Consider the following 14,244-nt stretch of genomic DNA (forward strand, 5'->3'; position numbering starts at 1 on the left):
AGTGATGAGACTGCTTATGCAAGATACTGAATTTGAGACAAACTGATATTCAAGCTCACTAAAATACCAACATTTAAATGTTTTCACTTCACTTACAGAAGTAGCTCAATGGTACTAGATTGTCTACTTAAATCTCAATTCAAATATAACATTCAACATGTGATATGTTAAGTCATTTCACAAGGCAATGTGTATTTTTGGACATCCATAAAAAATATTAACATGCAAGTCAGATGATTTTGTTTGTGTAATTGTTAATTTATTTTTCATTTTGATTTCAACAAACACCTATTTAGGTTTGTTTTTCTAGATTTAGTTGAATATTTTTCTAAAATCCAAAATTTAGCTATATAATATATAGCTAAGAATGTTATTGCTATAACTAAGATCTGTAAACATATAAGAATAAGGAGCTCTTGACTTTAAAGACAGAATATATAAATTAAATCACCTGAATACTATTTACGTGTATAAAAGGTTCAGAGTAGATTTTACAAAAGGTCTTCTACAAGAAGACTGGCGAGTTTCTTCTGAAAATATATAACAAAACTATTCATTTATTCACTTTTAGTGATATGTTAAACTAACAACTCAGTCACCAGACAATGGAAAAAGAAAAATTATTTAAGATTAAATATTTGAATTCTGATCTGTATTAACAGCTGTGTAATAAAAAGAGTCTATATAAAAACAGAGCAGTTATTACCAATATCAGCTTTCTTCAGGGCTGGTGAATCATTGACACCATCTCCTGTTACAGCAACGATTGCTCCCAAACGTTGGCAACCTTCAACAATGATGAGTTTTTGTTGTGGTGAGGTCCTTGCAAACACAATCTCAGTATGATGCTTCAAAATATCATCCAAGTGGTCTAGGGTCATTTCTCGTAACTCAAATCCATGCACAACGGCTGCTTTTGCATCCCTGTAATATAAACAAAAAATAAGAATGTTTATTTTACATTTACCTGCAAGCCTTATATCTAGTTTTCATAATGCACTTAATGTTTCAAAATTTTACTTCAAAAATCTTGAAACCATAAGATACACTAGAAAATTAATTAAAAACACCAAAATGCATTACAACATTAAAACTCTACCAAAGAAACTACTTTATGTGTTTTAGTACCTCAGTTACATTTTTATAACTAAAATACTGCCTGTTTTTGTAAAGTTTGTATATAAAAACTTGCAAAACATGAGCTTGTTACTTTCTGTAAGTTTATAAAGTTAAATATTCACATAAAAATCTTCAATGCCTTGTAATTTATCCAAGATTTTCTTATTTCTTCTTACATACACTTTCACAATAAATTTAAAAAATTGGTACTTTTGTTCTAACAATGTATTTAGTTACAGAGGGGCTTGAGGATGAATTTCTTTTTAAAATTATCTTCCAATGACAGAGCCTTAGAAAATTTACCATGGAAATGAAATGCCTAGTATATTATTTGCCTTACAATATGTAAATTTGAAATTTATAAATAAAAATGTAGTAAAAATCCATTACATATAATGTAATAAACTGGAAATAGCATTGGGCAATTGCAAGTACAGCTAAGCTAGACACCATTTTTTATTAGAATGAAAGTGAGTAATAATTCCATGTATATAGTAGTATTATCATGTTTTATATCAATACTAATGATTTGTTACTCAATCTAAAAACTTTTGAGTACACCTACTTTAAGAATTTCTAATTTCAAGCACTTGATTAAAACTGAATTTAAATCTTTTTGCACAACAAACAGATACACAGCGACAACTAGCACCACAGAACACACTGTAAATATACAACTTTTTAATATCAATATTCTGGAGAATCAAAAAATGTTATCAGATAGATACTACTGTGTCAAATAATTACTGTGAAACATAGTTTAAGATGTAAACTAACTTACTCTTTGGCACAGTCTTCAAATAAGATTTAATACATTTACAGGTTGGCTTGTGAATGTTATTATTCCAAATCTTTTGTTGGAATATAAGCATTCTGTACTAATTTAAGAATTGTAAACATTTATTTCAAGTTTGAATTTTTGTAAATAAATTATCTGCAAGTTACCAAAAGCTAAATGTTTATACATCAAAGAGTTGGTACACTGTATAATACTGAATAATGAATTAAATGCAATGTCATAACATTGACACATTTAAATCAATTTAAGTTACTGTATAGTGATTTAAAAAGAGGACTAAAAAAATCCCAAGAAAAACTAATGTCTTCAAACTTGAGTCTCAGAATTTGCTTTAACTACCAAATAATACTTATCACACACACACACACACACACAATATTTTTCTCTTGGTTTGTCCATTACTTGAAAGACTACTTTAAAGTTTACTTCAGATCTCTTTTTCTTCAATGTCGAAAAATGATTGATAATTTAGCTTTTAATTATGTTCTTTACAAAAAAAAATATTTTCATTTTGCAAGAACAAGAACTTTTGTATTTTAATTTATAAGTGATAAAAATAAATGATTTTATTGCAAAAAATTCAACTTCCAAGTGAAATAATTTTTATTAGGAGTAGAACACTAACTTACATGATCTTGAGACCCAAAGTGGGTAATAAAAAAATTAAACATGTAAAGCTTATGTTTACCTAGGATTCACTTCTTCTACAGGAATGTTTAATCGTTGGGCTATGTCTTCAACAGTCTCATTGCCTTCCGAGATAATCCCAACAGCTTTTGCAATGGCTTTAGCTGTGATTGGGTGGTCACCAGTTACCATAATTACCTATGATATGACAAAGGCAAATGCATTTTGAGTAATAATTTATGTGAAGTTAAAATGTAACTTAGGACAGTGAATATCATTTAATTGTTTATGTATAAACTCAGCTCATGACAAACAAGTTTTTTCATCTTATTATAATGTAGAAATTAATTCACAGAATATAAGTATTTCCCAAGTGTAATATTTTCATGGTAACCTACAAAAGATACAACAGGAAAAAAGAGAAACAGCACAATATAGCATCTGTTACAAACATGAAAAGTGGCCAAGTGAAATGTTCCAGTACTTACATATATAGGGTTATAGGGTTTGTATTTCATTTCTTGAACTTACGTGTTTCTCTAACATCTTGAAAATAGTTTACAAGATATTAATAATATCATTAATTTTAACTACCATTTTTGCACACAATTATTTCAACAGTATTTCTTTCAAAAGATTAAAAACAATTCCATGGTAAGTGACAGTTTTATTATAATATAATACAAGTCTGTGTAACCACAGGTGTGTTTATAGTATTACTGTCTTATTTATATCAACACTGATGACTTGCTACTCAGTCTAAAATATTCTTTGTTGGGTATAGGTAATTTAAATTAATATTTATTTTCATCATTTGAGTCAGTTAATCCCTTTTTTGCAATACAGTTCTTGTTCGTTATCTGCTTAAGCAAATATTAAATACATTGTTAGCTCCATTTTACACAAACACACAGTATATGGTTACCAATAGTTGAAAAATGAAGTACAGTTTAAACCCAATACAAGTTAAACATTTATATCCATATACCACATCTAAAGTTCAAATATGAGTAACTGATCATTACATCTGCAAAAAATAGTTTAATATAAATCCAGGCTTAAAGACAAATCTCAATTCCACGAGGGTAAGCATGATGATAAAACTTGAATAACTGATTTCTAAATAAAACAACCTCTATAAAGATGTTGTTTCCATGCAGAACATGGGTCAAAGGCCATGTCATCACAGTTATTGACTCACATTCAAAATCTCACTGAATTACCATTTTATATATTTACCTCTATTGTTAGACAACTGTAGATTATAATTCAATTTTTCTCAGCAATAATATTAGTGTATAAAAATTAGCATTTTATTCTTCTGATTCATAGGTAATTTTACTGATCTATGGCTAAGCAACTTTTATTCTACTAAATTATACTATGCCATAATATCAGGCCTAACCATCATCACAACTGCAATACTTGGGTGCACACAGAAACTTAACACTATGTTTACTTGTGCATTTATTTCCCCATTACAAAAACAAGAAAAACAAATTCTACATGATAAATAATTCTTAAATTTTCCAAGTTTTTACTGATGTTTTTATACAGTTGTGTAATATTACACATTAAATCATGCATAATATTTCAAGAAAATCAATTATCTTAAACTTTTAGTTACTATACCAATGTTTTACTAGGTTATCCTTGAATAATCAAGTTTTAATTGTTTGAAGTAAAAGATACTGATACTAAACTTTTATAATTACTATTTACAGCTATTTGTATTATTGTTAAGAAACTGAATTTTCATACCCCTAGCAGAAGTTCATGAAGGATTTTTTTTTCTTATTAAGCTTACAGAAATAACAAGTTTGTGTAATGCAAGCAAAGTTTACTCTCACCATTCACACTCAAATCAGCTCGACAAACTCATTGTTAAAACATATTCAGTTTACAAAGATTTTAATCCATAGAATACATCTGACTGAAATACAATCCAATTAAGAAAATTAATTATTACTCTGACAATGAATTATCTTTGCATATCTTCATAAAATTTGGCAATCTATTAACAAACATGAAAAAGTACTTTGTATAAAAAAGTCGGATTTTTAATAAAGTATTTCTATCAAAGATTCACTTAAGAATTTACTGAACAAGTCCTCATGAAAAGTTAATTTCATAATAGTAATAACATTTTTCTTCATTTTAAAGTTTTCACATTTCATTTCCACAATCTCTTATACAACTTTCTGTTGAATGTGTTTTTAGGTAACACTGTATATTTTATCTGCATATCTTTCTACACAAACAACTCTCTTGATTCCAGGGTCATTATTTTTTTTAATTTCTCGCAAAGCTACTCAAGGGCCATCTGCACTCCCAGGGACTTTAAAGATATCACCTTGGTATAATGAAAAGAATACATGCTGAACAACAGTTCTTTTCAGTTCAAACCTTTATTCTTGTATTAAACATTTTCAATTTTGTTTTTATTTTGTCATAAGTTGCAATACAGTAGAAATAAAAATAATAAAATGTAAATTGAACAACTCGTATCATGGGCATTGCATTAAATACAAGAGCAAGTCTTAAGCAATATTTTTTAACACTTCCTTCTGAATTAAGAAATTAAATCTCATGTAAAATTTGATTTATTAACTATACTTTGATACCAAGTTTATAGATATGAATAAAAAATAACAGGGTTACATTGAATTTTGAACTTCATTGTGCAGAAGGTCATGACATTTTGACCTTGATCATGCACATAAGATTAAACAACTATTATTAATTGTATTTTTTATTAGGCAGATGTGTAAAACATTTGAAATTCAGAATAAGAGGAAAAACATTCACTTGATAAATTAAAAACTAACATCTCATGACTCTTCATATCACTGATTGGGAAAATGTGAAAAGATTTAACAGATTAATTTAAGCAACTAATTATTTTCACATATACACAAATATCATTAGAAATTGTTAAAAATAAAATGATGATTCTAAACAGATACTTAGGTCCAGTTCCCATGAATATGAATTTCTTGAATTCAATTTTATAAAACTATACCAATGAATGATATGTTAACTGTACATACACAAATATCATTTTGTACTTTGTTTCCTGAAGATATTGGATCATACTGTCCCCCATAACCTGTAAAGTGTTTTTTAACTATATGAATAAAGTTGTAGTGCAAGTGGAAACATTAGTGTCATGATGCTTACTGAACAAACTGTACACTGTAAATCAAGTGACTGTTTTATTTAAGCCATAAGATTCAATTTGCCATTAAAGCTCAATGGATTTGGAGAAAAAAAGCAACTTATTTTTTGTGTACAACACTTAATGTTTATTAAAAGCTTGCAAAATTTCATGATACACATACTACATTCGGTTACAGTATTTAAAAGTTTCATGGTTGCAAGATCTGTAAAAATGATGTAGCCTGGATGCTAAAGATTAATGATTAACATTTTTATTAATATGACAAAGTTTCAAATAAAAATAAGCTAAAACATCATACTGACAGTATTTTTTTAAATAATATTTAAATTAATATATTTTTCTTACAAACCATTGTTAAAAATGTGGTTAATGTAACAAAGTATTTTTGGTTTCTCTTTCTTCAGATTAATAAATTTATACTAAAATGACTAGAACTTTCTTATGGAAATGACATATTTACAGTAGTGGCAATTTGGTTGTCAAACTACCCCTCTAAAAATAATTATTACTAGTGAAGAACTAGCACTACTATGACATGTGCAACTTTTTGAAATTATTAATCTAAAAAAAATATTTAAAAATTGCTTTGCAAAATAATATGCAACATGAATACAAAAACAAGAGCATATAATGTAACAACTCAACAGTGCATTTCAATAGAGAATCATTGTGGAGCATACCTTAATACCAGCACTACGACACTTAGCAACAGCATCAGGAACAGCAGCACGTGGTGGATCAATCATGGAAATAAGCCCCAAGAAACGCATGTTACCCATGGGAAAATTCTGTTCATCAGGATCAAATGGATATCCTGGTGGAAACTTGTCTGCTGGGAGTTTATAATCACAAAATCCTGGGGAAAATATTATACTTAGACACATCACTTTGAACATTAAATTTCACTAATTTATAATATAAGCCCTATTAAACACAAATAAACACACATATAATAGCTCTGATAATACAAGGATTTATATACTGTTATGCAAGTGCAACTGTTTATTTTGCATTTTTTATTTTAATTCAATTTTGTTTTTTTGCTTTTCTTTAATCCATTTTTTTTTTTATACATCTTATTTTGGATGACTCTTATTATAAACTGGTGTAAGTACATTGCCAGAAAACAGCTATTTTAAACAGAATGGAAAAACTATTTTTTATCACTTCTCTGAATATTATTATAGCATGTTTTATAAAATAAAGAAACACTACCAATGACTCGCTCTCCAAGTCCACCTAGTTCTAGGTATGCATTGTTAAATGCTTCCTTCATTTCTTCATCCAGGATTTTATCCTTTCCATTAATGTAAATTGTGGAACATAAATCCAAAACTCTTTCTGGAGCTCCTTTCATGCACAAAATATAGCTTGGATCTTCTGGATCTTCAGTTTCATGAATAGTTACCTACAGAAAAATAATTAAAAGTTGAAAATATGATTTACTAGGAAATATAACAGTACAAGAATATTAGCAGTATAATCATAAAAAAGTAATACTCTCCCCCCCATACACAAATACAAAATCATTACACTGACTCTCAGTACAAGTTCCATCCCTAAGAATCATTTTTTTGCTTGTTATATATATAGTCTCGAAAACATAATTTTTCTCAAAAGACTTTTGAAAAAATCCTGCATTAACAAAAAGATTGGACTATATTTGAAAAAGAACTTACCTTAGAAAGATGAAAACAAACAAAAAAATACGTACAACATGTCAAATTTGCTATGGCAGCGCCTCTAGCAGTGTAGTTTGACATCATCACGCTCAGTCTTTGTCCCACTTTCCTATTGTTCAGATACTACTTTATTGTATTTTTATCCCATGGTAAAGCATTTCTAATTATCATCCAAAAGTTTTTTTTTTTCCTGAATATCCATTTTAAAAGTGGTGCAAGTGTTAAATTTGAAGTTATATATGGTATTATGTTTTCTAGTGTGTTAAGAACTAAGATCATACATCATTACAGCTTCAATATATGAAAGATGGGAGAGAGAGAGAGAGAGAGAAAAGAAATTCCAGTGGCAAAATTATCATGCACTTAAAAGTGAAATATGCATACTAAAAAAAATGTATAACCTAGCCACAAACATGTCAGCTGTTATATAGATCTTCTAACAAGTTTCCATTAAATGTCAGAACTGATCTCAAAGCATTACTACAGAAACAGTAATATTAAGATGGTATTGATGTGAAATCAATGAACATGTAGCACTGAAGTTATTGGAATCTGATAAAAATTTAACAAAAATTTTATGCTGGTGCAAGCTCATTTGCCTGAAAGTTACATGATAAAATATCATGTCAAGTTTACAAATAAAATAACGGTAATTCTTCGGCTATGGCAGTTTATTTGAATAACAAAATTTATATACATTTATTACACATTCAAACAACACACATATACATACATTATATAAGCACACACACTAACTATTAAATATAATAATAATAATATCCTCATTTGGAAAAATAAAACCACTGATCACATCAGTATTAACTGCTTTAAAACAGCAAAAATTCAAATATCAAAAGGTACTGAAAATAATACTTTTACTTCAAACAAATATTACAATATTTATAATATTTCTCATTAGAACTTTTCTTCATCACTGAACGAGTAAACTAATTCATTTGTAACAAAGGATGAGAAATTGCATTTTTTTCCTTAACATAATAAACATTAAAAGTGCAATAAAAATACATAAAGGTACCAATATTAAAAAGAAAGATAAACTGTTCAAGAATTTTAGCAATATGAAATTAAACATGGTGGACCACCCATCTAAACAAAATCCAATCATTTTTGAATCATAAATCAAACATAGCATGAAATATCAGACCCCATTTTCATAGATAAGGAATTTAATTTTGTAATCTTGCTGTGATTTTGACCCTCCAAAAACTAATCACTCCTAAGTTAGGAGATACTCCAAATATATACCAACATCTGTCTAAATCCATTCATTTGTTTTTGAAAAATCTTGCAAATAAACACACAAGGGTGAAAACATAACCCTCCTTCACCTTTGGTGGTGGAGGTAATAACTCATTTAACTCTTTCCAAACAGAGTCAGCTGAAATTATCAACTCTGGAAACACAAAGTAATATATTTTCTATTACTTCACAATATTTGGCACATTTTCAGTAAACATTACAACTATTTTTGCACACAAATATTTCCAATTTTCTGATTAAGCAATTTTACTTACGATTTGCCTGTAAAGATATGTAGTCAGAGCGTTGACTGACAAGTGCAGAGATTTGCATGTTAAAATTTAAAAACTACTTTTCTTCATCTTGTAGCTTTCAAATTTAGTTTGATTAAACCTAAAAATGTCTTAACAAATAGCAAACTTTTTTCAGCAAAATGTATTTTATTATTCTCTAGAATTATTCTAGAAAAATGTATTTTCTACCCTATAGGGTTCTAGTTAACCTAAACTATTTGGGTCCCACATGCAAAAGAATTTGCTGAAATGCATGATATTTGATCTCCCAGGTACCAAGTACACACTGCAAAATGTTCCATACACAAGGCAACAACTTTGCTTTGAACTTTGTACCATAACAAACTATACAGCATACAGTTTCTACACAGCTGTCCACAATATACTTCTCACAAGTTTCATTAAAAACAACAAAGTGTATGAAAATAAAGCCTCATGATTGACCCTTTCACCCTAGGCAAATCAAATTACACAAACCTTTCACAGAGTTGCATTAAACATTTAATTAATTGTACTACCATATTATCTATGTGTATGAATTAATGTTGTACCAAAACACACATAATAAATAAATCAGAGTTTAGTATTATTTAAGTTCTTTTCATAAAAAAAAGTTTAAAAATTCGACCTTTTCAGGTACTAGAACTCAGAGAATTAGGAAGACTTAGATAATGGATTTCAAATTTATTTTTAAAACCCATCCAAAAAAATGCAACTTAACCTAACAACTTTCTAATATTTACATTTTAGTTGTATTTAGAACAATATATAAAGAACAAAAAACAAAGTACCTATCTCTGACCTCTAGTTTTTTTGCAGTCGGTTGTCAAGGAAATGTAAGCCTACCTCCTACCCACTTTTTAGTTAATTATACATAACATTTGCAAAGCAAACAATGCCCTACAACTATTACAATTTAACAGACTTTTTTAAAAACACAGTCTTACACAAGATGAAATAAAATCCTCACTACTGAAAATAATATAATACTTCATCTGAGAAATAAAAATGTTGTCTTTCTATTGGTTAAAATTTATATAATGTGAAGTGTCGGAGAATTAGTAGCAATTTGTGAAAGAGGGCGTGAGAGGTGGGTGTAGCAGGTGAATCAAACTTTCTTGTTTATGTTTCCATTAACAAAGAAAATTAAAGACTACAAAAACTACATTTTGCCTTAATATTATCCTTATTACAAATAATTTACCTTAAACCCCCTACTTCAAAAAGAGGTGGTAAATAAATTAGACAATGGACTAGACCTTGAGAACAAATGTCATGATTCTCATACAAGGGAAGATTAAAGATTTAAATATTTCCTTTTAACTTAAGAAGTTGAAACTTGCATGATATAAAAACTTGATTTATTAACTACAATTTGATGCCATATTTGTTCATATACACTGATTACAAAATTATTTAATTTTATTTTGAATATCTCTCTCCGAAAAGGTTTGCAACATAAGCATTTTAACTTACACGTAAGTAGAGGAATAAGGCATGAAAAAACCTATACTGGTATATTAACTGTAATATTGAAATTAAATAGTTTTGAGCAAGGTGCTATAAACACTTTAGACACACTAATATGTGATATACAAGTGGTATAAATTTTAAAGGTGTTAGTTGAACCACTACAGAGTGCATTTTCCCCATATATGAAAAATAACCAAGGAATTAGTTACAAAACTTTGATAGTACAAGTTTTTGATATTTCCAAAAAATGCAAGCACACAGATGAATGTACTTACATGATATTTGTTTGTAGAATTAAATGGAATTTCACACACTTTAGGATTACGTTTTCGAAACTCTTGAATGTTCCCAACAGCAAGTTCCATGCACTTCAAGATAGCAGACTCTGATGCATCACCTGAGCACTCCCTATACAAGAATTAGAAGAAATTTTGATTCTAACATTCAACAGTTGATGCATATTATTTTATAAGCTATAAAAGGTAAGAAATGTCTTTTATATTGTGGATTTGGGTAAAACAAAACAGAATTGTTTTTCTTTGCCTTCCCTACGTTTGACATTTGAAAGTGCATTTAATATTTTATGCTTGATTACAATTCTAGAACGAATCAAGATCTCCAAGATTGAGATCTCTTCAGACACCATGGTTCTATGTTGACACGTCATAACTGACATAAGTACACATGTCAAGCTGAGGGTGAACACCAATTAAAGAGCCAAGTTTTATCACACTGATGCTCTTCTTAAGAAGAAGCAATACCATACCATTTTTACTCAATTTGTAAGCCTTTTCCAATTTTCAATATTGTAGTTTGCTTATGTAAAGTTTGGTGAAATGCAACAACAAATTGTTAGATAAACTTACAGTAGTGCTCGATATTAGAGGGCCTCTTCAATCAGCCTTTAGTTTCTGGGGCAAAAACTTTTCCAGTGTTTAATGTCGATTTTGATACAATGTGATTTCATGGATGTGTGATAGTACTGGTAATTACTTTTCATGATTCCCTTCAGAACTTCAAAGTTGATACTAAACTACATTAGCCATACCAGATACACAATTGTAAGTTATTTCTAAGTATGTATATCTTGACAACAGAAAATTACACAAAACTAAGAGAAAGAAATTCTGATTAAGTTTTAAAAATGCCAACTTATTTTTCTATTATCAACTTTCTATTAATTATGAAAGTCACAAAACTGATGTTATATGTAAAATTAAATAAAAACAATGGAAAGTCAATAAGTTGAATTTACATACCTTTCCCGATAACTTTAAAAATATTTTTTTGTTATAAAAAAATGTGATAAACATACACTGTACTCAGACAATGAATAGTAAAGGTCATTATTAGAAGGTGAAATGCATCTACTTCATGAGTTAAAATCAAATAGTGGTTGGTAAACAGAAGTAGCCTACTAAATGTTTTCTTAAAATGTGACAAAAAAAAAAAAAAAAGCTAACAACCAGTAAAAAAGGAAAATATACTTGTAATACAAAAAGTACACACTGTTCCTTTTATGTGTGTAATGTACCTTCACAACCTATGAAAAACACAGTGAATAAATTGTTGTTTTATTAGTCTATCCACAGGACACTTAGCTTTATCATCATGCAGGTACTCAAAGAATCTATTGCAAGATTCAATTGTCTTTGGTTACTTCCAATGAATATCACTTTTGGAACCAATAATAATAATAATAATAATAATAAAAAAAAATAAAAAAGAGAAAGATTTGTAATTTACAAGTTAAGCACCAGACAAAACAGAAAGCTCATATTACCAAGTATACTGAATTTATCTTTTGTTTACAAGTGCAGGAGTAAAGTTAATGATAAAGAGAATTAACAATTGGAAAAACAGTGAAACCTAATTAACCCTGATATCTGTAAAGAACCACAATCCACATTACCAAGGCACCAGGATAGTAAAATTGGTCATTTTGAATATTATGGGAACTATTAATAGCACATATTATCAATCAAAAAATGTGAGAGTTCATGGTGGTATTCAACTGGGTTTGAGAATATGAGGGACGAGAAGATGGTTAAGCTGCTGGAATTACACCGAGAACCAAACAAACAAAGAAACTGAAGGGCTGATAGCCTCCAATGACAGTGGTGAAGATGCTGAAAAGACAGAGCTTACTAAATCCATCCTATGGCAAAAGCTCTGTTCAATTTTGTATGTAAGGCAGAGGAACTCTCACAGAAATGCGTGTAGATCTAAAAATGGAGAGGAGCAATAAATTTAAAAGTTTCGTTTAATGATATCTTAGTACCCTATAGAAAATCTTGTAAGACTTGCAGAGGAAAATTAAACAGCCAAAAGTTACCAACTCCTTAAAGCCCAAGTCAGCCAGCATAATGCCTTTTGACCCCATCCCATTAATGTGTGCTTCATTTGAGTATGAGGTCAAATTCTCTGATGGTAAATCAGCCTTAAAGTAACCTATCAGCCTCCAAATCTATTATCAACATCATTATGGTAAATCATGCTCTCATTAACAATAGGTATTTGTCTTCACCATTGACAGGCAAATATTACAATAAAACGCAGTGATGCATTATTTCATTTAACATGTTTTCATTTACAGGTGCATGATATCACATTTGAATGTTATGTTTATGATTTACATTTTTAGTTCATATACAATATTGTACAAGTAAAGTTTTTCATTTATATGTACAAAATATCTACCTAAGCATTTATTGGAGACTTAACTTAGCAGTGTTCTGTATCTTTGCAAGATATTGAGTTCATCAATACAAATTTGCCCAACATGGCTTGCCTGAGGAATTTATTCCCTCCATGTTGGAGAAGGGACCACTGTAACTGTTTATATCCTTGTTTGTTTTTTAAAGCACATTCACTGTTTGTTTTGTATATGTTTTAAATCTCTAGGTTTTCAGACTTGGAAACTATGCTATAGTCATATTTAAATATTTATATCCTTTTCGAGGTTAACTATTCTGATACATCTACATATTTCAAAAAATACATTTTGCTCACCTTTTCAAAATTGGTACATTTTCTTGGCCTCCTTTGAACTCTGCACGGCTACATAAAGCAGCTACTCTTGACAAGGCCTTCCAACCAGAAGATGATTTGTCATACTGCACACCTGAAATAAAACATTTATTATAATAAACAGATATAAAACACAAATACATATAATCACCTATTACAACCCTTATATGTAAAAAAGGAATTTAAATGTGTATAATACAGGAAGGTCTTTCTTTTTATAAAGAATTTCATTAACCTCAATTATTCTTGTAATTCATACCTTAATGTAAAAGTCTCATGCCATCATGATTCAATTTCTCCAACTTTTGTCCAGAAAGCTATTTCATGGACTGCTGTTATCATGAAACAATGTCAGACTTATTTTCACTTATGCAAGGTTAACAAAACAAAATTTTCACTGTTCAATAATTATCTTTTCATATTTCTGCATAAGTAACAATTACAAAAAATGTTTTACTGACAATTTATGGCTCACAATACATTATAGCATCTCACAAGTTATAAAAATTTCGTTGCTAATATGAACCTTAAATTATTCACATGCAAAGAATTGTAGCCCTGTGGAATATATTTTAAACTCATTACAATAACACAAACATACACATAAAATCAAAAAATATTACACTGAAACAGCATTATCACCAAGTATACTAAAACTTTTTTCCTTAGGTTACAATTTTACTTTGCACAATAGTATTTGTATATAATAATGTCAAGATTTAACATCACTCAAAACAATCTTGCCAAATAACAGAAAACAGGCTTTAATCTCCAAGTGTA

General features: G+C 29.0%; 1 protein-coding gene across 2 annotated transcripts in view; it reads right to left on the reverse strand.

Moving 5' to 3' along the window:
* The window catches only part of LOC143225158 (sodium/potassium-transporting ATPase subunit alpha-like), an 80,973-nt gene that overhangs the window by 25,845 nt on the left and 40,884 nt on the right, over window positions 1–14,244 (reverse strand). For both annotated transcript variants that reach the window (XM_076454100.1, XM_076454101.1), the window contains exons 9-14: window positions 13,447–13,558; window positions 10,710–10,842; window positions 6,942–7,134; window positions 6,407–6,582; window positions 2,607–2,743; window positions 707–924 (exon numbers count right to left, since the gene is read on the reverse strand). In XM_076454100.1, the coding sequence (XP_076310215.1) occupies window positions 707–924; window positions 2,607–2,743; window positions 6,407–6,582; window positions 6,942–7,134; window positions 10,710–10,842; window positions 13,447–13,558 (969 nt within the window). The remainder of the gene's footprint in view (window positions 1–706; window positions 925–2,606; window positions 2,744–6,406; window positions 6,583–6,941; window positions 7,135–10,709; window positions 10,843–13,446; window positions 13,559–14,244) is intronic.

This window comes from Tachypleus tridentatus, chromosome 9, assembly GCF_004210375.1.
Source record: "Tachypleus tridentatus isolate NWPU-2018 chromosome 9, ASM421037v1, whole genome shotgun sequence".
Lineage (NCBI taxonomy): Eukaryota > Metazoa > Arthropoda > Merostomata > Xiphosura > Limulidae > Tachypleus > Tachypleus tridentatus.